At 46.3% G+C, this 25,979-nt stretch overlaps 1 protein-coding gene across 3 annotated transcripts in view; it reads right to left on the bottom strand.

Moving 5' to 3' along the window:
- Positions 1-5,603: 5,603 nt before the first annotated feature.
- Positions 5,604-25,979, bottom strand: part of LOC135905210 (beta-hexosaminidase subunit beta-like) — a 170,071-nt gene continuing 149,695 nt past the window's right edge. For all 3 annotated transcript variants that reach the window (XM_065436224.1, XM_065436225.1, XM_065436223.1), the window contains 5 exons: positions 25,796-25,868; positions 22,147-22,324; positions 21,903-21,993; positions 7,194-7,298; positions 5,604-6,037 (listed from right to left, as the gene is read on the bottom strand). In XM_065436224.1, the coding sequence (XP_065292296.1) occupies positions 5,974-6,037; positions 7,194-7,298; positions 21,903-21,993; positions 22,147-22,324; positions 25,796-25,868 (511 nt within the window). In that variant the 3' untranslated portion in view covers positions 5,604-5,973. The remainder of the gene's footprint in view (positions 6,038-7,193; positions 7,299-21,902; positions 21,994-22,146; positions 22,325-25,795; positions 25,869-25,979) is intronic.

Here is a 25,979-nt window from a genome sequence, read left to right on the forward strand (position 1 = left end):
AGGCTGAATAACGTTATCGAACTCTTCCTGCACTTATACGACATCACTTTGCCAACGCTTTTTGCCGAGGATCCATGTGGTGGCAGTTTGAACGTTCCGTTGCACGGCGCCCCGATTTTATATCGGTCACCGCAAGCTAAATGAGTAGTGGGCAAATCACAGACGCTGGTACCGCCATACTCATCGAGTTATCTACTTTCACTGTGCTGGCTCGGCCCTATCGAGCCCCTCTCCACTTAAGCGTGCTCCTCGCCTGTTTTCAGCCCATTGTACAAGAAAGTCTGCTCAATGTAGGCAACGCTATTCGCTTTGCAAGGAAAAAAAGCGACTTCCTATAAACGAGGAGCCCATTTGATTGGGCTTTCCAAACAACGCTGCGGGTTATCATCCGGTACTTGCGTCGGTGCTTACATAAATTTGACGTCAGAAGATTGGAATAAAAACAGACTGGAATAGTTTTATTTTATAGGGCCTAAGTATGTGACTTCAGGCCGCGCAGGATGCCGTCCATCTTGCGTTCAACAGTGGCGGGCGCGTTGCACAGACGGAACAGAAGTACAGTTAATTCATACAAGCCGCATGATCTTACAAACACGGTTTCGGAACAGTCAGCGTCAGCCATGGGAACCTACCAGTAGCCATAGCGGAGATCTAAGGAGGAAAAACATTCAGCTCCTTGCAAACAGTCAAGTGCGTCATCGATACGTGGCAACAGGTATACATCCTTTCGCGTAACCTTGTTAAGCCTTCGATAATCAACGCAAAATCGTATGGTTCCGTAAATTTTTTTTAAAACTAGGATGACTGGAGATGCCGAGGGACTACTAGAAGGCTGGATGACATCATGTTTGAGCACATCGTTCCCCTGGTCATCGATAACGCGTATTTAGGTCGCCGATACTAAGTAGGAACGCTGTCGAATGGGTGCATTGCGCCCAGTGTCGATAGTGTGCGGAACAGTCGTTGTGCGGCCGAGTGATGTTGCTTGGCAGTCAAAAGAGGAAGAGAAGCCTTAGAGCAAGTCAAGAAGTTGACTTGCTCTCTTGCATAAGTGACCTTATGATGCACTGCGTCGTCATAAGGTCGCTGGCAATAGCTGGTGTAAAAGAATGTGGCCGCGACTGAGAAGGCGATGCCTCGAAAGTGGCAAGATGAGTGGAGTTGTCCATCGTGTCAAATATATAAGGTGACGCCAGTAGCTTTGCTCCGCCAAGGCCCTCACGGGGGCGTAAAGGTAATCGGTTCGGCCGCTGGTTTTCACATGCGCATAAAAGAGGCACCAGTTTTGAACTCGAGGACGGCGAACGGCAGTGGTAGTGATCGGTGGCGAACTAAGAGTTCAAACGGTGCGAAGAGTGCTGTGGCGTCATCTACAGAGTCACAACAGATACTGACAAGAACAGACGACCAGGCAGGTATAATGGCGTCTTCTGAAACGGCGATGTTGCGACGGCTTTGCGACGATATTGCAACGGCGATTTTGGACCCTGTGGTCAGCGATAATTACTGTTGAAAACGGGAAGAGTTTGATTTCTGCGGGAGCGCAGTCGATGATCGCACGATGTGTGGTGAGAAAGACCCTACCTATTATGACGTCGTGTGAACATGATGACAACACTGTGAATTAGATGACATAAAGGACCTCCTGAATGACGACACGAGCGGTGCAGGCACCGGATAGCTCGTCGTACTGCGCGCTGGCAGTCCGAAGGGATAGTCCAGACAGCGGCGTCGTCCCTTTTCCTATTTTGCGGCAAATACGAGCATCTATTGCTGAAAGTGCAGCGCCGATGTCAACAGGTGCTATCGTCGATGTTCCTTCTATTGCGACTTCAATAACGTTTTTCGGGGAACAGTTAAATCTTGTACATTTCGCTGACACCGCAGTTCTCGCCTGCTGAACTGCGATTTTTAATTTTCGTGGCGCAGAGGGCTCCGCCGACGGTGTACGATGAAAAGAGAGCGGCGGCGAAGAGAATGTGAACGGTGAACGGAGAATGCGCTCTTGACGGTAGGAGGAGGTTCCAAGCTGTCCGAATAGTTGCGGCGTTGTTGGAAACGTAGCGCATATGAACGCACATTGGTGGAGACGTTCAGTGTAAGTGCGCGAAAGTGATGTGCCACGTGTCTAGCACGGCCACATTAAAAACAAATCGGATGGATGTTTTCCGTGTTCTAATGGCCTTGAGGTCGTGCATACTGCACACCTGGCGGGGTGCGAGGGGCTACGGGCGGGGGCGACGGAGACCATAGGTCTGTGGTGCAGGCCTCATAGCGACTTCGGCGTGCGTCATGGGGAGCGGCAGTCGGAGCCTCCTGGAGAGAAAGCGGAACGTGGTCGGCTACCTGCTGCTCCTTGATGACATATTGGAGAGCTGGCGCCAATGGAGAACTCGACTGGCCGTGTGTAAGCAGTATCAGAGAAAGCTTACGAACAGCCTCTTCCCGGATAAACTCGTTAATCAGTAGCAGCAGCGAAGGTTTATCCGGTGCAATAGCCAAGCTCGACATTGAAGCGGCCTGAGGAGGTGATTGGCGGCTGGCTACGCGTTGTTTGCGTAGTTCATCAACGCTTTGATAGAGACTGACGAGTTCAGACACTGTTGCTGGATTTTTCGCCTACATATTAGGCGGCGTCTTCAATGCCTTTTAAAATATACGTGATCTTTTTGGCATCGACCATTGTGACGTAAACGCGGTTACAGAGATCGACAACATCTGCTAAGTGGTCTGCCCGCTCTATTGCGCACGACGACGCAACCGTTGCTAGGCGCGAAGCGTACGGACGGCGGGGCGCCCGAATACCTCCGTCCCGTTAGTTTCGAAGGCTGCCCACGTCGTGAGATCACGTTCGTCATTGCGGTGTAACACGCTCGCGACAGCGCTCAAATAAAACGACACGCAATTCAGTATTTTGGTGTCATACGAGTGGTTGTGGATGCTCGCCTGGTCGTAGTCAGCAAGCCAGTCTTCTACGTCACGGCCTTCTGTACCGCTGAAGATGGGATGGTCGCGTTGACGCAACGCGCCAGGCCAGACCACGGTAGTCAACGGGGCAGCGGGTTGTGGTTGTCCTACTTCAGGCATAATGAAGACGGGCTGCGGTGGCCGATTGCGAAGTGACATATTTCCTGTTGCACCGAGCAGCTCCACCAATTGTAAAGAGGGTTTATTCGGGTCGTGGAGCAGCAGTGATAAATGTAGCACCAGCAAATAGGGTGCAGCGAGGGAGCGAACTGGGTACGAGCACCCGATGGAGACAGGGCTTTTCAGCGTGCCGATCTTCTTCGACACATGGCATTTTTTTATAACTCTCAATATGCCACAGCGCGTTGCACCGCACAGCTTCACAAGCAATATGAAAATGTTACCACGCGCTGAGTTAAATACATCTGATCGCGAAGCAGCTGAAGTAGCAGTTGTAATGCTGGCGACAGGTAGGTCGGTCATGCTTTCAGGCAGTTGATGAGGATAAACCGAGTCAATTTCCTCAAGAAGAACCAGACATTCACCACGGAACAAAGTTGCTGGTGAAGACAACCCATTCGCAACATGAATGGCTGGCAAAAATGTTCAGTTGTGAGAACGGCAAAAGGAAGCAGCAAGTTTTTGCCAGAAAGGAAGTCTTCGCAGTGTGAAAACAGATCAGTAGAATAGCCAGCAGAGTCACAAGAGAGAGGCAGGAGAGCGTAAGAGAAAGGAGGTATGTCGGTGTTTGCAGCGACGATCACTCAGAGAAAATAGAAGAAACACGACTCACATGGGACATCACACATCAGTGATAACGCAAGTTCGGTACGCGCACCGTCAAAAGCACGATGCGTGGAAGTCCCAGCCCAGAATGACGTCGTGTGAGCATGGTGATGAAAAGAGGACAGATTCAACGACATCCTGAATGACCGGCCAAGCCGTGCACGACACGGAAGGCAGGACGTGGTGCGCGGTTGCCTTACGCAGAGAGACATCCTAAAGCGGAGTCGTAATCTTTCTCAACTCGCGACATAGTTCCCCACTGAGCACAGAGACAGCAGCTCCGGTATCAACAAGCACTTGCAAAGCGACACTCTCAATATGCACGTTCGTCTCATTAGCAGTAAAAAACCGAGGCCTTGAAGTTCTTGGCACGAGCGCGTTTCTTGCCTCGGGAAGTGCGACAGCCAGTTTTCCACTTGAACGCACTGGGGCCGACGGAGCGCAAGGAAAGGGGAACGGCGAAGTCGTGATGGCGACCGGCAAGTGCCGAAGGTGCGTTGACCTGACGAGATATGTAACTATAGCTTCAGGCGCTGGGCCAGACAAAACTGGATGTGGTGGTGGCTTAGGACTAGCATGGCCTTGACTTCAGTAGCTGTCGCGTGTGCGGAAGTTGCGGCGATAGAAAAAGCGTGCTACATGGCCGGAATGGTGGCAGAAATAGCAGACTGGTCTGTTGTCTGCAGTGCGCCAAGGATTTGCAGGCGGTGGGCCGGTACGCACGAAAGGGAGCGAGTCCTAACGTACAGGTGCTCGCGCCACATAGGAGGAGCTTGGTCGTTCCCTTGGATCTGTGGCGAATGAAGCGCGAGGCCTGGCTGCGATTTCAGCCTAGGTGAGAGGTGCGTAGACATGTGAATTCTGTTGTGGATTAACCAGCGGGGATTAGACAGCGCCTCGGAAACTTGCTCTTGGATGACCTGTCGAAGCGCTGCAGCGAGCGGTTGCGTAGACTCCGGAACGCAGGGCACAATGAATAATTGTCGTGCCACTTCCTCGCGAGCATACTGCTCTACTTCCGGCAGTGAGGAAGTGTGGTCACCAGACACATCACCAACGGCGAGAGCCGAAATGCTTGCTGCGTGAAAGTTAGAGCGCTGCGTGGAAATGTGCTGTCTCGGCGGCTCGTCTTCCCTTTGGCAGAGCTGAATCACGTCGGCGGCCGCTTGAGGGTTTTTGGAAACGAGCCTGTGCAAGGCGCCGTCCTCGATTCTTTTCATTATTTGCCTGATTTTATTAGCTTCCGACATGGCTGGGCTGATGCGGCGTCAGAGATATAAGATATCTTCAATGTAGGCTGTTGTGGGTAGTGTGAAAAAAAATGCTTCGTTCATCCTCGCTTTTTATCACCAAACAGCATCGCCAGAGCAAACTCTTGATCAGGCGAAACTAACGAGCATGGGCGCATTGTATTGCACACGGAGAGGGCATATTGAGAAAAATCTCATTATTACCAATATTTCTAAGGTGCCTTTTTAATTTGCCTTATCCATGGAGAAGCTTTAGCTCTTGCAAAAAGACTGCCGATTCAAGCACCAGAAAACAAAATGCACTTTATATATGAGAAAAGTTCGCATATGCTAAACAGTCAAACACAGGCCCACCACAAGGATCCGATCCACCAGGATCGGACCACGAAAATAGGCCCACCTATCGAAACGTAGACCAGCCTTTTGGGGCACCTTATTCCTGTCTGTAACTTTCGCACTTATCTTTCACACTTTCACACATATTGCTAGTTATCATACTGGCAACATGCCAAAAACGAGAGGAAAGGGGGTTAACCAAGGGGCCCGATTTTTATTAGTCATATCATAAAAAGCAAACAAACGCTGACACCAAGCAGAACATAGGGGTAATTACTTGTGCTTATTAAACGAGAGAAATAAATGACAAATTAATAGAAATGAAACTGGATGAAAAAACAGCTTCCCGCAGATGGAGAACGCTATGACAGCGTGATAACTGCAGGAATTCTGTTTGCCAGTTTCATGCGCATATACGTAGACTAAGATAAATAGCAATATAAAGTCGTATCGAGAGCAGAATAAAATACGGCACATTTACATAATCATATGATACAGGTATGACATGTGATTATACATTATTTGAAGGTGGCTAAACAGCTTAATTATAGATTAACAAGTGTCCAGAAATAAGCACGAAACACTATTGCATATTAAGTGAGCACAGCGAAGGAGCGTGGCACGGGAATACTGTCTATGCCACGTGGTCACATTCGCAAAACCCCGGTCCCGTCAGCGGCTGCACTTCGAGGCCTCGCCTGCGAGAGAAGGAAAAAAAATAAGAAACCGTAATTACAGATGCGCACATGTTGCAACAGTGTTCTTCCTCGATCAATGTGCATCTTCCAAATATAACGATATCCATGGACAACGTATTCTTGCAGCAACCCGCCCACGATATTCGATGGAAAATCCAGATCGGAAATAATGTGACGTATTACCTATTTTATTTTGAATTTATGGACTCTTTCATCAAAAATATAGAAGAGCCACATTAGTTAAAAATTTTTACATGTCAGTGAAGCATCTCAAGCGTTGGATAAATTCTGGGTCTTCCGTGCCATCTTAAAAGTCCAGTTGTCTATCCTACTTTTGTGTGCACAGCACAATCGTGATCAACATTATGATGCAGTGAATTCTATACGCAGTGACACTGTTGACTTCGAGTACAGGAACTGCAATGTGACGAAAGCCCCCGTGTAATGGATGTTTTCCTTGAGTCCGAAGTCAGAAGCCATGTAAATGCTACCTAATTTATACTTTATTCGCTCAGTTTCAGTCACTACAATATGTCATGCGTGCATTATCTGGTAAGCCAGCCATGGATGACTGATAGCAGATCAGCACATATCAGCTTCCAGGACTCCTGACGTAGACATAACTTCCCAAGGGCTGGAATAGTGTCACTTTCTAGTTGTTTTTCCCTACATAAAGATTCAATCTTGTATAAAAGATTCGCCTGTTCGGGTTCTGCAGGTAAAATTAAGGCCTAGAAAGAAATGCAAGGAGGAAGCTTCGCTTCGTAAAAGACCGCCATTGATTTGTTCATATTTGGGTAAAAACTGCCCCCTTTTTCCGATATCAACAGTTCTCTTGTATATTTTGTGAAACATGCCATCTGGGGTTATAAAAAAAAACTATCGAATGATGATCAGAGCGCACCTGATATGTCGCTGCAAAGCTGGATATATTAGTTTCGTCAGCACTAAAGAATCAAGGCTGCTTCATAAACTGGTATTGCGCATGCGCGGTGGAGCTGGTGTCAGTCCAAACAGTGCTTCGGCAATAATTCCGCTGAGCTACTGAGTTGCACTGGCCTTGTTTCTCCTTTCTCAGCCATCCGCCATGGTACTAAAAGCGCAGAATGCTAAGAAAAATATCGCTGGCGTCTGTGTGCAGTTTATATTATGGTACCTGAGCATCCGACAACGCTGCTCCTGAAGTCTGGTCATGGCAGTGTTCAGGTCTGTCAGATGCCTTGGGCTCCAAAGTCTCTCCGCCGCCAGTGATGCCGCAGGCCTTCAAGGTACAGATTTGATAGTGCTTAGTTTTATGCTCGCTCCCTCAGAGACTGAAGATATATCGCAACGGAATAGCATCGCACAGAGAACAGTAGTGATATGCTGCAGGCAACTTACGCATCGTAAAAACACTCAGCGCACAGCGACGGGTTAATTCCCATTACCATGAATGCCAATCTGCTCAATGTCTTAAGCAGTAGCCATCCTTTTTATATTTCATTTATTCCTCTAAGTTAACGTGAAATAAAACAGGTATTATAAGTCAAGAGAGCGCAAGGTAATACGAGACAGGGTGCGGTCTGCGGCACCGCGTCTTGGACAAATGTATGCGACCATTCTCGGCCATGGCGGCTTATTTGGCAGATACTGGCAGAGAAAGAGAGAGAGAGAGACCTTTAATGAAAGGCAGAGATTTTCGTCGGCGTAGAGAGGTCGCTGACATGCTGCTCCGCGCGAGGACAGGAATTGGGGCGAGAAAGAGAGACGGAGAGAGGCGCACAAAATGAATAAGTTAAACACTTACAGATCCCACGCACTGTGGGAATCGATGTAAGCGGAGCTTTCCGTGCTGGATGCTCTAATTGATGATAATTAGGGGTGGTGTTGACGGCTGAAGCTTGACTTATACAACGTTTAGGCTAACACGAGAGTAGTGAGTTGATGTTAAACGTTACCTTGCATTCACCACTGCTGTTTGTCTGCGTAGTACACAGAACACACAGGGAGAGGTGCTTGCGGCGTTGTTGCGTGCCATATTTTATAACCTCCGAGAGGGTTGAGCGTTGTAATTTCCTCACATGACACATCACATTGTGGCACAAGTATCAAACTGGAATTGGATTGTGGGGCTGCACGTGCCAAAATCACACTCAGATTTTGAGGCAAGCCGTAGTGCCGGACTCACGGATTATTTTTGATACCGTGATGTTCTTTAACGTGTCCCAAAATCTAAGTGCGCGTGCGTTTTCTATATCGCCTCCGTCGAAAAGCGGCTGCGCGACTGGGAACGAATCCGCGACATCTATCAATACCATCGCTGTAAAGCTAACGCGAAGGGCACAGAAGTGTTGATTTGACGGTCAACCGCTTCGGTATAGTGTCTCCTGGACCCTGCGGTGCGCTTTAATTAATCCGGCTCTGCTTCTGCACGCACTGCCTCAGTTGCCCGCTTGACATCTTTGCATGGCGTTTATTTTTCAGAAATAGCAGCAACGTACTGTACCATACCTTGAACTTAAGCTTATCCTGTTTCCCCGCAACCGCTGTCGTAGTGCAGTGTGATTTTCTTGCCTTCTCACGTCACCTCGCCCCCCTCTGTGATATGGGAACTGCCTCTTCTCCTCTTCTTCTACTCTCTACAGTTCTATCTGCCTCCCCTCTGGCCTCGCACGTTAGTAGAAAGAGAAGCGCTGCAGTTTCTGCAATGCTTCTGAGGGGAATCACGGGTAATTACAGCTATCAAGCGGCTAATGTGGCGACGGCCAGGGAGCTTCACAGGGCATTGTCCACATTCGATGCGGTGGGGTGAAAGCAAGCTTCTCCGGTCGCCTTTCTTCTCTTACTCGCGCTTGTCATTTAGATACACGCTCTGAAACACCCCCTGAGGCGGTGTGCGTGAGAGCAGGCTATAGCAGCAGCACAGCAGTGGGAAAGTCGAAGGAATAGGCAAAGAAAGCTTGGTTTTAAAAAGCTTCGCTTTAAAAAAATTGGCCACTGAGTTTTCTAACTCATGGGCAACGGCGTGCTATGGTAAAGTCCTTCAGTGTATGCACCCTCCTACAATCAGGTGACAGGATCCGCTGCGTGAAAGGTGCATGAGGGTGACAGAGTAGAAGTAAAGTTTGTGAAGTTGACCAATGTTTTCTAAGTATGTGAATAAAAAGTTCATCGCGCGCCTCTGTTGTATGAGGCAGGCTAAAGGGCCTAAGACACCGTCAAATGACAAAGGTCTCTGTGTAAGCGAATGCATGCAATGCTCATAGAACGCACTCTCGTCGACATACGCTCGACACTCAAACAGGATATACCTCATAGTTTCAATTGAACCACAGTTGTTGCAGTGTGGACTTGTCAGTTGACCGAAAAGGTACCGTAAGCCGTTTTCACAGGCGCTGTTCAGGCGAATACGATGATTAATTTACAAATGGCGAGGAATGTTGGATGGGAGTCTGGATCTGAGATTTCTGTCGATTGAGTAAAGGAAATGGTAATGTTGGGTCGGCAAGTTCCATAGCCGGTCCTTTTCTTCAAAAGCAAATCTTTTAGCTAGTGAAATAAATCGGCTTATAGTTTTGGTGTGGAAGACCTTTGCGTGCCGCTACATTACTTTTTCGTTGGCCAGAACACCACAATGAGCAGTTATCTACTGAAATTTGATACAGTGGCCTGATGCAATGGCCAAGTGATGTAAGTACGCAATGCCGAAAGAAACAGGCTGATTATTGTCTTTTTTGTTTTCACAGACGGCACTATGTTTGTAGTGCTCCTTTAGAGTCAGTGAAAATAGCCCATTGATCAGGTGCTCGGCGCAATATATAGAGGATCGCTTCTTTGATGCCGTGAAGCTCTGTTGTCGTTGAGGATGTTCTCCGCTGCAGCTGATAAGAAAGCATTTGTCTTGTCGAGTACCCAAAATACCACAGGAGCAAGTCTCCCGAGTGGTTGTGGCATCGGTGTAGATGTGGGTGTGCTGAGTATATTTTTCGGCTAAGTAGAGGAGAGTGGTCTACAGCAGCGCCGCCTGTGGCATGCGACTATTTGTCCCATTTACACCCTGTACAAACTGGTCTACATCTAGAGGCGAAAGTGTAGAGGGGAGAAATTTCTGTGGCTTAATAATCGGAGGAAGGAGAAAGCTTTGTACAGCTTGGCCAAAGCCAGACTTAACGTGGGTTATGTGGACAGGGTAAATGAAGTGTTTCTTCCCTTGGAGCACAACCCGAGATGAGTACTCATTGTTTCTTGGGGAGCGATGACATCTAGCGGTAGACATCCTGCTTCCGCTCCTGTTCCCGAGGTTGAAGAGCCCCTCGGAAGGCCCATGTAAATTCGCAGGCAGTTGTTCATCGCGACTTCCAGAGTCCTCTTCTTTGCTGGTAATAATCTCTGAAGCACCCGTAGGCAATAAGGCAATGTGCATTCAATATAGGCTTTTTCAAACAGTACCGTTGAGCGACAGTTGCATCCCCATCGTGTTCCCGCCATGAATTTGAAAACTTTCGATGCAGCAGCAATCCTCGCACACATTTTTTTTTTAACCTGAGGTGACCAAGAGAGATTTCTGTCTATCACAATTCCAAGGAATCGCTGACACCGTACGTACGGCAGCGGTCGTCTACCGAGTACGAGCGGTTATTTGCTCATTCTCTTTGTTCTGAAAGCCATGGCTGTGCTTTTGTCTGGCGAGAGGTGAAGATCTCGGGGAGCCAAATACATGGAGAACTTCAGTAATGCTTTCTGAAGTCGCTGTTGATTGATATAGCGCGAACTTGATGCGCTTCAGATGCAGATATCATCGGCATAGATAGTGATGTGTGCTCCTCGCGGCACGTTCCTTGTTATGTGATCAGGGTGAGATTCAACAGGAGCGGGCTGAGTACAGCACACTGGAGTACGCCCTTCTCCACTGCCTAAGACTGCGTAGGTCTGTTCGGAGTAAACATAAATATTTTCCGTTCTGTTAAATAGCGATTCCGGAACTACGAGAATAGAACCGTTTAGAAATCGCTGTATATTGAGTTACGCACCGCGATCAGCTAAAGGCATCTATCGCGGAGAAATAGAGGGAATTTTTAGGCACGTAGAATTCACGACATAGGCAGCAGAATCTCCCGTTACGCGGCGCCGAGGCGTGCCAACTGAGTTGCATGCGCGCCTTTTGTGGTCAGGGCGAGCGCATGGTGGACGTTATTTATGTTATCATTTCTGAATAAGAGTGACACGTTATGAGCTCATAGCCGTGGAAAGATCCGGCGGCGCAGTCTTCCGAGAAGTTTTCTTACACACGCACACGCACACACACACACACACACACACACACACACACACATATATATATATATATATATATATATATATATATATATATATATATATATATATATATATATATATATAATGAGAAGCCAACAAACACTGACACCAAGTACAACATAGGGGAAATTGCATGTGCTTAATAATTGAAATAAAGTAATGATAAATTGATGGAACTTAAAGTGGATGAAAAAACAACTTGCCGCAGGTGGGAACCGAACCCACAACCTTCGCATGTCGCGTGCGATGCTCTACCAATTGAGCTACCGCGGCGGCGTTTCCCCATCCACTTTCTTGGGTATTTATGTGCAGTAGTAGAACCCTGGGAGTGTTAGCCAGCGCCCCCACTCACAGACCTTGGCGGCGGACGTGGAACGTCTTTTTTGCCGCAGGCGTCACGAGAACGTGATCTTTTCGGGTGAAGGCAACTGGTCAATAAACCCACATATGCTACCTGAAGGCATCAATGTTGCCGGATTCGAGACCCTCGTTCTTGGGTATTCGAGACCCTCGTTCCGGCAACATTGATGCCTTCAGGTAGCATATGTGGGTTTATTGACCAGTTGCCTTCACCCGAAAAGATCACGTTCTCGTGATGCCTGCGGCAAAAAAGACGTTCCACGTCCGCCGCCAAGGTCTGTGAGTGGGGGCGCTGGCTAACACTCCCAGGGTTCTACTAGTACACATAAATACCCAAGAAAGTGGATGGGGAAACGCCGCCGCGGTAGCTCAATTGGTACAGCATCGCACGCGACATGCGAAGGTTGTGGGTTCGGTTCCCACCTGCGGCAAGTTGTTTTTTCATCCACTTTAATTTCCATCAATTTATCATTACTTTATTTCATTTATTAAGCACATGCAATTTCCCCTATGTTGTACTTGGTGTCAGTGTTTGTTGGCTTCTCATTATATGACTAATAAATATCGGGCCCCTCGGTTAACCCCCTTTCTTCTCGTTTATATATATATATATATATATATATATATATATATATATATATATATATATATATATATATATATATATATATATATATATACGTGTGTACATACGGCTGAGCAGCTTATCCATTCTTCTCGGCTCGGCCTTCAAAGTAGCGCAAGATCGAGGTGCCCCGTGTCTAGGTGCCTTTCCGGTGAGAGAAGCGACCAGCTTTCCGCCATTATCTTATCCCTCCACGTTCTAAGCTCTGTCAAAGGCGGCCGAGACGCCTTATACCTAGCCGTGTTCACGGCCGACAGCACACGAGTGATTCCGGAACTACGGGGCCAAAACCATTAAGAAATCGTTCTATCTTGAGTTCAGGTGGTGAAATCAAGCAAATTTTTAGGCGCGTATGACCCTCGGGGCTGTACTTGTCGGCGTTGACGTAGCCTCACCGCCTGTGGAATTATCTGACTGAGCTATGTCGAATGCTCGGTTGCCTTAGACGGAAGCTTCAATCCCGCTATATGAGCTTTTTTTTTTCCTACGATGAAACTGACCTCTTCTAGCGCACAACATCTGCAAGCATGGAGTGACGCCTGTCACCGGCAAAAGATGTCCGGAGCGAGTGGGGCTATACTAATTCAGGTACAACCAAATTACGAAAGCCCACTAAGCTTCAACACGAAACTCCCTCACCAGAACAGGAATTGGCCTCCCTGGTGCAGTATTGGACCACCCTCTCCCACATGGCTCACTCAATTACCCAACGGCCCTCAGTCCCCAGCAGCTGCGGAGCACCTGACCAAGACGGCGGTCAGACCTGTAACGCTAGGTCTTAGCACCAGGTCAGACCTGGTGCTGAAAATCTCTGGGTCCGGGCAGGCCGTCAATGGAAACTGACCCTTGCAACGTTTAACACCCGAACACTCTCGATTAAGGCTAGCTTAGCAGGACTTTTTGAGGAATTGTCAGACAGTGTTTGGCATATCATCGGCCTCAGTGAGATTAGAAGAACTGGTGAGGCTTATACATTGCTGAATAACGGATATGTCCCCTGCTGCAGAGGTTTCCCAGATAATAAGATATACGGGGTAGGATTCATAATCCATAAGGACATAGCGGGCAACAGTGACGAACTCTACAGCATTAATGAGAGGGTAACTGTAGTCGTAATCAAACTTAATAAGAGGTGCAGATTAAAGGTAGCACAAACCTACGCTCCAACATCCAGTCACGATGATTAAGAAGTAAATCAGTTTCATGAAGATGTTGAATTAGCGATGAGAAAAGTGCAAACTCAGTATACTGTAGTAGTGGGGACTTCAATACAAAAATGGGGAAAGAGCATGCTGGCGAAGAAGCAATTGGTAAATATGTCATCAATTCTAGAAACGCTAGAGGAGAGATGCTGGTAGAATTCGCAGAAAGAAATAAGCCGAGAATAACTGACGCCTTTTCCAGGAAGGGCAGCGACAGAAAGTTGACCTGCAAAAGCCCTAATGGTGAAACAAGAAATGAAATTTACTACATACTTTCTGCTGATGCCAGTGTAGTGCAGGATGAAGTGATAAGTAGGCCAAAGTGCAATGGTCATAGGTTAGTGAGTGCTAGGATTCACCTCAATTTGATGCGAGAGAGCCAAATTGGTCACTAAGACACAGGTCAACTTAGAGGCAGTAAGGGTAAAAGCAGCCAAATTCAGGTAGGCAGTTGCAAACAAATATACAGCCTTAGGACAGAGAGGTGATGATGACATAGAGCTACTGAATGAAACCGTAACTAGGCTGGCTTCAGAGGCAGCAATAGAAGTGGGAGGCAAGGCACCAAGGCAACCAGTAGGCAAGCTCTCCCAAGTAACAAAGGACCTAATAAAGGAATGACAAAGAATGAAAGTGTCCAACTCAAGAGATAGAATTCGTGGAACTGTCAAAACTGATCAACAAGGCGAAAATAAGTGATATTCGAAACTATAACGTGAGAAAGACTGAAGAAGCCGTAGGAAATGGATGCAGCCTGAAATCAGTGAGAAAGAAACTTGGCATAGGACAAACCAAGATATATGCACGGAAACATAAGCAGGGTAATATCATCAGGTATCTCAAAGATATAGTAAAAACAGCGGAAGAATTCTCTACAGACCAGTACAGTGCCCAGAGGAGTCAGGATACCTCAATTAGAAACAGTAACAAACAGGATACAGAAACTCCTCCTATATCTAGCGATGAGGTCAGGAGGGCCTTGCAAGACATGAAATGGGGTATATCGGCAGGAGTAGATAGAGTATCAGTAGATTTAATCAAACATGGAGGAGACATAATGCTTGGAAAACTGGCGGCTCTACATACGAAGTGTCTATCGACTGCAAGAGTTCTAGAAAACTGGAAGAATGCAAACATCCACAAAATGGGAGACGTTAAAGAATTGAAAATTATAGGCCCATTAGCTTACTCCCAGTATTACATAAAATATTTTCCAAAATAATCTCCAATAGAATAAGGGCAACACTGGACCTTAGTCAACCACGGGAACAGGCTAGCTTCAGGAAGGGATACTCTACAATGGATCTCCCATCCATATCATTATTCAGGTCACCGGGAAATCCGCAGAGTATAATAAGCCTCTTTATATGGCTTTCATAGATTATGGAAATGCATTTGATTCAGTAGAGATACGAATAGTCATAGCGGCATTACGTAATCAAGGAGTACAGAACGCTTGCGTAAATATCTAGCAAAATATCTACAGAGGTTCTACAGCTACCTCAATTCTACACAAGAAAATCAGGAAGATACCTATAAGGCAAGGCTTCAGGCAGGGAGACACAATTTCTACAATGCTATTCGCTGCGTGCTTGTAAACATTATTCAAGCTATTAAACTGGAAAGGCTTAGGAGTAAAGATCGAAGGCGAATATCTCAGCAACGTTCGGTTTGCCGATGACATTGTTCTGTTCAGCAACACTGCAGACGAGTCACAACGAATGATTGAGGACCTTAACAGCGAGAGTGTAAGAGTGGGATTGAAGATTAGTATGCAGAAGACAAAGATAATGATAAATAACCGGGCAAAGGAACAAGAGCTAAGGATTGCCAGTAGGTCTCTAGAGTCTTTGAAGAGTACGTTTACCTAGGTCAATTAATCACAGGGAAGCGTGATCAGGTGAAGGAAATTCACAGAAGAATAAAAATGGGTTCGCTCGCGTATACGGCAGGCATTGCGAGCTCCTGATTGGAAGCTTACCATTATCACTGGAAAGGAAGGTGTACAATAAGCGCATTTTACCAGTGCTGACATATGGGGCCGAGACTTGGAGACTCACAAAGCTCGAGAACGAATTAAGGACTGCACAGTGAGCGATGGAAGGGAGATTGCTAGGCATATAGTTAAGAGACAAAAAGAGAGTGGTTTGGATCAGAGAGCAAATAGGTATAGACGATATTCTAATTGACATCAAGAAAAAAAATGGAGCTAGGCAGGTCATGTAACGCGCAGGCTAAATAACCGTTGGACCATTAGGATTACAGAATGGGCACCAAGAGAAGGAAAACGCAATCGAGGATGACAAAAGACTAGGTGGAGCGATGAAATTAGGAAATTCGCGGGCGCCAGTTGGAATCGGTTGGCGCAGGACAGGGGTAATTGGAGATCGCAGGGAGAGGCCTTCGTCCTGCAGTGGACATAAAACAGGCTGATGATGCTGATGATGAAATAGTTTTATATCCACTTGTACAGCATTCCTCCGAGGCCAAAGCTGCAAGAATGACGTGGTTAAAAACATTCTCAAACGTGGCCTTGATGTCAAGGAAAACGGCCGTCGTGATGCGTCCAGCGTGAATGTCCTCTTCAAGTGGAGACGAGGGAGATAACATTATCGTAGCAGACCTGTTTTGGCGGAAGCCGTTCATTTCTTGGGGAAACTTATTGCGGATTTCAAGGAATCATGTAATACGTTTGTAGATCACTCGCTCCAGAAGCGCGCCTGCAGAGCTGAATAGGATGATGGGCCGGAAAGACGCAAAGCTTGCTGGCTGCTTAAAAGGCTTCAGAACTGGGCCGATTTTCGCCAGCATCCTTTCCGTTGGGACCTCGCCAGACATTCACGAAGAATTATAATATTCCAGGGGTCGTAAGCGGGAGGTGCGGCGCAGCTTCGCGATGGTTTCATAGCTTGTTTCGTCATGGCCTGGAGATGTGTGCCTGTTTAATTCAGCGATAGCGGTGGTGAGGCAGATCCAACGCTGGCGCTGCCGCCTGTGGGATGCCAGAGTGACTATCTATGGAGGAAATCGAAGGCCTTGAACCTGCTGGTAGTAGTCTGCAGTATTCATCGGAGATTTCATTGAGAGAATTTCTTTCATAGAGGGGGAGTGCAGCAAAGGGGGGAAGCTGTTGGGGCGTCGTGCGCATACCTCTAAAGATCCGCAATTTTTTCCCTACAAGTTGACGTACATCCAACGTGGAACAGAAGTCCTGCCACCTTTAGTGACTACGTTTATCCAGGTATCACCGGATATGACGTTGTATTCTTCCGGAGGCACGGATGTCTTCAAGGCATTTCGGGCGTATAACATTCCTTTCAGCTCGCCTGCGAATGGCACGCAATCTTTCAAATTCCTCGTCGTTTGGTGGTAAGTTGGCTTCTTTAGTGGAAATTGCTGCGCATTTCCTCAGACAATGAGCCATTCTAATTCGTCGTCGACGGTTGCAGCAGTAATTCCCCAGCCTGCAGCGTCCTTGCATGCATCCCAATTTCCTTGGTGACAACTGCATACAGACAGCTGGTATGAAAATTGGGTAATGGTTACTACCGCGCGTTTCGAAGTCGGTACACCAGGTAAAATATCGGGCAACTTAACTTGTTATGAAGGTCACGTCAATGCTGCTGGTAGTCGTCGGGCCTCTGAGGTAGGTTATACTGCCGTCATTAGAGGCCCAATTGGATAGTTTGAGAGAAGCTCTGCAAGGTTGGTTCCTCGTGCAGATGTATTTGAGCTGTCCCATTTTCATTGTGAGTGATAAAGTCTCCACAAATAATATGGGGTGAAGGTGTGTCTTTACAGTTAAGTTTTCAAGACTCGAAGCGTCGAATGGCCTGCCTCGCTCCTGGTATACTCCAATGAGAGTGTATTCTTGTTGGCCTAATAATATGTTATGGCACACACATACTCTTTGTCACTGTGAGGCGGAATATCAACCACGGAGGTTGGAATATCCTCTAGAAAGCCTATGAGTCATCTGCTCATGTTATCCGGTCGATGTGAATGATCGAAAAGTGTTACCCTTGCATTCAGACATGTTCCTTGACGCGCGATTCAGAAATGACTATGAAAGGTAAGTGATACGCTCGTGCCAGCTGCCGGAAATCTCAAAGTTTCGAGTGAAGACCCCGAGCGTTCTACTGAAGTATGGTGCATGTGCGAAAAATATTGTGGATGGCGAGCTCAGGTGAGGTTGCCGTTGCAAAAGCCATGATTATTACTGAGAGGCAGCATGCCTCTGTGGAGCGTAAGATGCCGACACCAACAGCTCCCTTGTAAGGACGACTTCTACCTCTGGGAGACATCTTGTTTGGCGCGCACAAAAGCTTTCAGGGCTCTAAACAACATCGGAATCAGTAAGCGTGTAAGTGAATCAGTAGGCGATACGGCCGCGGACTTCCCACGTTTCTTTCTGACCGCATCAGCGTATGTGTTGCCAGATGTCTTTTGGCTTTGTTGTGATTGCTCCTGGGAGTGATTTGTCGTATTCTTGAAAACACGCCGTGATTAGGCGGTGGTTCATGACGCTTGGGTGGTTTCACTTGTACTTGCTCCACCGCGCGAGCAAGTGTAGCTGCGGCGTCTTTTTAACGCACCCTCCATATGAAGCAGGGTGTGGGCCATCGCAGTTGGCACATTTAGCTTGCGCTCTTGAGGTGCATTCCATGTGGAAATGGGGGCCAGCACACACTTCGCAGCCCACTGGGCCAGTACAGTGTCCCGATATGTGGCCATGCCTCTGCAATTTGTAACGCTGTGTTGCTGCCCCGACGTATTCGGTGACAGGGTAACTAGAGGATCAAAGCGTAAATCGTTGAGGTAAAAGTGAATCTTTGGCGAACTCTAATATAACAGATCCACGACATGCCTCTGACCTTGCCGCCACATACAAGGGCGTAAGTGGTGAGCCTCCTTGCTCAAACGACGCCTTGGTCGCGTAGACACACTTGTAGGTTTTTATTTGGGTAGCTGAGAGGTACGTACATCGTGTATTTTGCCGAAGCTGGCAGTGTATGAATATGGGACACGGCCTTCTATAGTCACGCTAGCTAGCTCAGTTACCGTGAGCAAACGGTTGGCGACGGGCAGTCTTGGCATTCTAACCATCAGGCTGTCGTCCCGGTTAAGGCGGTGGCTGAGGCAAATAAACACTTCTCCTCACTTGCTTTACCCAAACGCGTCGTCTGACAGCTGGGGCCACAGAATGAGAACCGGAGTGCCAGAAAGCTGACGAGTACGACGAACCTAGATGGGGTGTGCAGGTGTGGTGCCTTATATGTCCCTCTTCACATACGCAACATATGCTATATCACCTACGCTACACATTTAAAACCGTTTCTCGTTTACTTACTAATGCCACAGCACTCATTCCTTTCAAAAAGTATTTAAGCGAGAACTATTAAGGCGTCCTATAGGGGCTCATTTACTAAGCATCAATCGAATCAAGCCGGCTTCCAATTAATTCAAAGAAGCAATAAAAATGATCTAAGTTTTATTATAGGGCGTATAATTACGCGTGGTCGTTAGATATGCGAGTAAGGCTAAGAATATTGTCACATGGTAGTGACGGTAAAAAACACAGTAGCAATACTGTGAAAGACGAAACTAACTTTTTTGGGGGCACAGGTTTGCCCAACAATAGTTAGTTTCGTCTTTTACAGTATTGCTACTTTGTTCTTTACCGTCACTACCACGTGGCATATGGATGAAATCAGATTACACAAGGTTCGGTGCTGACAGACAGCAGATAGAACCATCGATAACTTTCGAAAAACTTCCGATACATGCATGCGCGTCCTGCGCTGTGCGATGACATTTGTTAGGCGGTGAAACACGGTCAGCCGATGAATATAAACTACACGGGTCAATATGACAGAAAATACAACTACGTCTGCGACCTGGCGCCAGTTCCACAAACAGTGAATGAATGAATGAATGAATGTGCGGTTTTTATTGGCGCAAGGGCCAGGTATGGCCAAAGAGCGCCATGCAAGTGTTAGTGATTTCGCAGTGGAGTTATGAATTCTGTGAAGTTGATGTGACGTGGCTGTAAAGGGGCCTAAAATATAGTCACTGTAAAGTGCGTAAAATGTACGTGTAATAAAATTATGGCAATGACAAATGACGTGTACTATGAGCATTAAGGTGCATTGCAAAATAATGATACGATATAAAAGAATGCATAGGTTTCTAAAATTAACTAGAGCACCATGGCCTCGTTAGAGCCCTTGAGACACAAGGGCCTGGAGGCATGTGCTATATAAAACAACTATCACAGCGGCATCCTCTGGAGAGAGGATGCACTACGAATTTATTGGGCTCATAACATGTAGGACAACCTTATTTAAAAAATTGAGGACTGCTTTGGCGTTGAAAAATGGTTCTTTACCAAGAAACATAGGTGGGTGAAGAGGTACGTAATAACGATATGCAAGAGGAAAATGCTTCTTTTCCACAAACAGTGCCTACGGTGAGTGGTGCTCTACCAGTTGAGCTACACGACGGTAGCTCTACTTCCTTTGAAATTTTTGTTTGCTAACTAATTACGTCCCATCATGCTAGCCAGCATCCCCAGTAAAATGATCGAATATATACCGTCATTGCAGTTTATTGACTCCATCTCGTTCTTTTCGCTGGTATACCGCAGCTGTCGTAAATCTCAACTCAACTTTTTCTCTTCACACACAAAGTGCACGTAATTTTAGACCGCTATTCGATAGCTCACTTCATTTGTCTCGATTACTAGAAGGCGTTTGATCAACTGTATTGTAAACTACTAGCCTTCAAGCTAAACAAATTAAATATAGATGCTCATCTCATTAGTTGGCTCGAGTCCTTATTATTGACCGTATTCACTTCGTTGCATGCAATGGCACAATATCCTAGAGCAAGTCAATTCATTCTGGAGTGCCACAGGGGTCCGTTATATCTATAATGCTGATCTTTATATATTAACGACCTCCCAAGTTGCGTTTCCTTTAATATTCACCTCTTTGCTGGCGATTGTGCTATAGTTAGCGAAATATAATGATATGAACGACAGTACCACCTTACAAAGCGATCTAGATGCTGTTTCTAACTGGTGTAACATGCGGCTCATGGAGCTTAATCCTAGTAAGTGCAGAACACTCCGTTTAGAGTACTTTGGAGTGTTTTCAGAATACTGGAGTGCCTTGCACTGCATGACTCTGGAAACAGTTTTTTTCTTATCGCTGCCTTGGTGTCACATTACCTAGATTGATCTTGCACACCACCAGCATTGTTCACAATTTTAACAGCATGCTAAGTTACCTTTTTGTCTCCTGCCTCTTCACTCAAATTAATCCTTGACAAAACTTTTATGCGAAGTAAACATGAATACGTGGCCTCTATATGGCATCCACCTAATAGTTAACATGTTAACGTAATTGAACTTGCTCAGAATAATGCTGCCAGATAAATCGTTAACAGCTATAACCGCATAGCAAGTGCCACATTCATGAAAAATGCCCTCGAACTACCCTCACTTGCATCCCACCGTATAATCTTCGGGCCTTCCTTATTTCACAAGATTTGTTACCACATTCCACACCTTGGATTGGATCTACTTTCCCCACCCACTTTTATTTATTGACGCCTTGACCATAGCAATAAAGCCGGTATCAACTCACGTCGCGCTAAAGCTTGCCTCTATTCATTTACCCCACGGACTTTGGGGGGCTGGAGTCACCTTCGCGGAACAATTGCCTCCATACGAGATATTGTTTGTTTTGGAGAATCATTAGCTGACATTGCATAGCCAAGAATTTTCATGTACAACCAATAGCTTCATGCAGGAGGCCATTAGCTGTGAATAATTGAGTATTATTGTATAACCCGGTATTTCAATTCTTTTTCTCAATCCAACGACTCCCCTCCGTAATGCCCTGGTGCCTTGAGGACATTGATAAAGGAAATGAAATGAAAAAGCTAATGTTTAATCAACCTTATATTGTCAACCAGCCGCGCTCTTGTTATTGCGCCGCACCTAAATTTCTGCAAGGTTAATGATGGAATCACGTAACTAGAACAAATTTTCTACCAAATATTTGGAAACTGCCACAGTTAGCATAAACTCGAAACGACACTAAGCGGCCCGCCACTGTAGCTCGATGGATATGTGGCCTTGTGCGAGCACGAGGCAGTGGTTTTGACTTCCGACCGTGCTGGCCATGCTGCAATAATCATAACATATAAGACACGCTCGTGTTTCTAAAGAAAGGTGCATGATAAAAAGCTCAGTGTATCAAAATAAAACTCAGTGTGTTTATCGACCTCTTCTTTTTCTTCTTTTTTGTCCGTTAAAAAGCTCCCGTAGCCCTATAAGAACCATGAATGCGAAAGTCAATCAACCCACAATGCTCACCAAGTACTGGCTATCAGGTTAGTGCGATCAACGCTATCATCCCAGACACCAACTTCGCCTCCGACGACCAGGGCCTTTTGCTTGGCTGTTCCTGTGACAAGAAGAAACAGTGATGTCGGTCCGCCCACCGCCACGGATTAACTTAAAGGAAATTACAAAAGTATTCGTAAGTTTAAGAATTGCAATCCTTCTATAGCCACCGAGACGCGGAATAGACAGGCGAAGTTATACAGAGAGGTCGAACCTTGGAAGTCATGAGGTTCGCATTGATGGAGCGGCGGCCAGCTTTGGTTGTTGGCGGACGCTTCCATGAGCCAGCAGTGAGAGACCAGGACCCGGTGTCCCTTCGCCGTCAGCTCGGAGAGAAGGTCAGCCGTCCCGCTTTCCTGGTGCCGCGATTGGACTACCGCGTGTCGAGGTAGCTGCGCAGAGTTGCAAGAACGAAGCCAGCCGATGGCCGTGAGACATCAAGCAACGAGGAAAACACCACCGATGATAAAACGCCTCATTACAAAGGTGAAAATGATTCCCGTGAAGCGAATACCCTTTTTATGCTTACAAACAGACTTCCCAGAAGGCTTCCGCTTAAGCCCAAGTTACAACACAAGTTACAATAGCTTACAAATTTGTAGAACCCTCAAGCTGGCATCAGGCGCGCTGTGGAGTAGGAGTGCCCGACAAGTGAATTTTATTGGTAAATGCAACAAAAAAAGTCGATACATGAGCTCGACGCATTGCGCAGGTTTTTTTTGTCGGAAAACAAGAAGAATATATGCATACAGTATACTATGTGACAAAATACTTCCTTTTTCTTGGCTACCTTGTCTGTCAAAAATACATAACCGGAAGTGCTCTGGGGTCATGAATGCACTGCTGGCACAGTGTGGACAAAAAGGCTCCATAGCTCTTCTCTGCGACTGGAGCATCGCGAGTTGCGGTACATGCTGCATTGAAAAAGCTACGTGCACCTGTTTCAGGTGCTGACACTGTAACACTGGGCAAGTTACGGTCGATTTATTCAAAATGATTTCGTGGTGCAAAATAACGAGATAAAAGTACATTCTATAAGGAATTGTTCTTTCTTCCTCCCCCACATACTTTTTTGGCGCTGGTTAGAAGAGATTTTGAATATCGGAACACCGAAGAAAGCGATCTTTTTAGTGGTGGTTTCGAATTTTCTGTTATTAGCTGGTGTGTGACGCCGACTCATACTCATAGTGAGTATTCAGTGTCTATTCGCCGTTTTCAACAGTAAATGCTTTAAGCCGAAAGTTCTACAGGACGCGAACTAAGTTTCATTCGTCGCAAAAGCCCAAATATACAATCCTTTGCCGGCTAGATTTTCTGCATAACGTCACTCATTGTGCTATCAACTCGAATAACCTTGGCAGAAGAAGGAGTGTTTGGAGACATCATCACTTATACGAGAAGCGATTTAGACAAGAACAACCGGTTGGACATGTCTCCCGCACACCATAATATGCTAATTAGCCCTAGAGAGGCGCGAAACAAAGAAAACAAACAAGCAAGAGCATAACTGTGCACTGCCGAGAAAGAAGCGAATTGTGCCATTTTTTATCGCTCTAACGAGTTTTCTCACTATCACACAAAATCGCAAAAGAACGATTCGTGCATATTACCACAACCTTTCGAGAAGTGACACTCACAAAATGACACGCAGAACGCGCAAACAAAGGAAAGTTGTAAACTATTGATTTCTTAACTGCAATATGTGTGTTTGGCTTTTCGCAACATTCTCAGAGATAGTGAACGTTGCACATGCGTGGCTAATGAAATACTATGACGCCACATTATTATCACCCTCGATTACATGAATCACTAAAATTGAAAATCACATTCCAGGCGTCCAAAGTTTTTCTTGCACTTGCGCCCGGCAAAACAGCAGCCTAGGGTGGTCAGAGCAAAAATCAACAAACAATATTGAGGTTCCCGTATTTTCTTCACGTCATTAACACGGACACTGTTGAAGTGAACCGAACTTTTACGCCATCCACGAAGGTATACTGCGTAGGATACGGCATAAGCTTGACTGAGACTGCGGATTGAGCATTGAAGACAGTAAGCAAAAGAGTTAATGCAGTGTCCCATTGCAAATGTGTTGGCCTACGGCAACTGCAACAGGCCGCAGACGCTGTAGAAATAAGGTTACTGTAGTGGTGAAAAAAAAATAAGAATTTGAGAAGCAGCGGCCGTGCTTGAAATAGTAGTTTAGATAATGAGTACCTAATTTGCAAATTTTCTCCAAGCTACATGTGAGAAACATTGTTGCACACTTTATAGTCATAGACTCGCCAATGTGTTCAGTGTGAAACGTTCCTGTGGACTTGCAGCGCGATATATGCGAGTGCATTCAATAATCATCAAACCAACAATCTCTAAAGACTGCGTTGCGTTCTTGTCACGACTGCATGGTCAGAAACTGCGGTAAAATCTTGGCCCATGGCGGGAGACTGCTTTGCACAGCGTCCACGCAACGAAAAATGTTTCGGACATTTCTGAGAACCTCGTGCACCTCGATAAGACTTTATGATCAGTTTAAGTGTGTGCGTGGCTATAGCTGCATGTGCCACTTATGTGTTCGTCTGATCACTGTGTGCATCACATTCTTCGCCCAGCACACAGTATGCCAGGCCGTCAGACGGGTAAACAGCTCCAGCTTTCATGAAAGCTGGCATCTCTCTATTCTTTGTGCACTATTGGCTGGCTGCGTTACACCACGGTGTTATATTTTTCATGGTTTCCAACTGCCTGGTTCATCACCAGGCGAAACAGTACGCAGTCAACTTTCGTTGTAATAACAAGGGTTAATTCGGCTGTTCAAGTGCCCCGGCGAAAAAGCGCAATTGAAGTGCCCCGGCGAAAAAAACCATGCCTTTATATGGTACGTGGAGTACTTTACATGGAGCACAAAAGCACGGCGCTTCGGGTAGTTCGAACCCCACTGATGCCCCTCATGCGCGCATTAATTACTTAAAGCTTGGAAACAGAATAGGTTCGGCAGAAAGGGCTTACTACTTCGCTGGAGGCGCAGAGCGTTTTTATTTGAAGTTACCTTATTCTTTTAGTGGCCCACGCTCCTTTAGCCCGTGAAGCCATTCAATCCCACTTGTTTCACGCCATATATCAGGCTGAAGCAGCTTTCAAACATGTCGGCTCTCTCGCCTCATGCTGCTTCCGTTGTGCTTTAGGAGCGAGAAAAAAAAAAAACGCCTTACAGACTACTTCAAGTAATAAAAAAGATGTGAATTTATTCAGTTCGCCGCCATTCGTTAATAAGACCTTTCGCATAATTCGGCAAAGTCTTTCGGCTCCTCAAAGCCCGAATTAATTGGGAGTCAACTGTATTACCTCGTTATCCCGTTTGCGCTGCCGTTATAGCGAATACCTTTGGATCCTCTCCGATAGCAATCAGCTGACGAGGTATAGTAGGAAGCAGCATACGCGTTCCTCTCGCCTCTTTGCGCTATTTCACCTCGTGTAATACTTTAGCAGGTAGAAGTAACAAATCGGGCAAACGGAAAAGGTAAAACATCTTTAACGGTATTAGGAGTATTAGCATTCGCTCTGAATTTACTTTGTTATATTTCGGCAGACCAACGCAAGACGACACAGGTAAAAATGAAGACGAGTGAAGCGTCCTGTCTTCTTGCATTTTGTGTACGGCTGCTACCACGTCCAAGCGAAGCATTTTCGTCGTTGTAATTGCATATCTTTGTTACTGTACAGTTTTACCAGTAGCCTATGGAACATACAGGCCTCATTATGTGCGCACCAAATAAAATCATTAAGATGACTACAGTTAGCCTCAATCAAGTTGTAGAAGAGCCACTGACATGCACGCTTCGTAAGACAATAATACGCGGTAGACTTACTCGGACTTTATTTGTAAATACGTCTTGCCAGAAAACAGGGCTTTTGCGAAACTTGTTCACAATAATAAATAACCTGAAAAAAAGGGAAAGGTTCCAGAGTAAACGCTACAGGTAATGAATTGATAACAATGTTTTAACAGGCAAACTATTCGGGCTTTCTCTTTAACCTGCAGTGCTACAAGCT

The sequence above is a fragment of the Dermacentor albipictus genome, chromosome 3 (assembly GCF_038994185.2).
Source record: "Dermacentor albipictus isolate Rhodes 1998 colony chromosome 3, USDA_Dalb.pri_finalv2, whole genome shotgun sequence".
In the NCBI taxonomy this organism is placed as follows: domain Eukaryota; kingdom Metazoa; phylum Arthropoda; class Arachnida; order Ixodida; family Ixodidae; genus Dermacentor; species Dermacentor albipictus.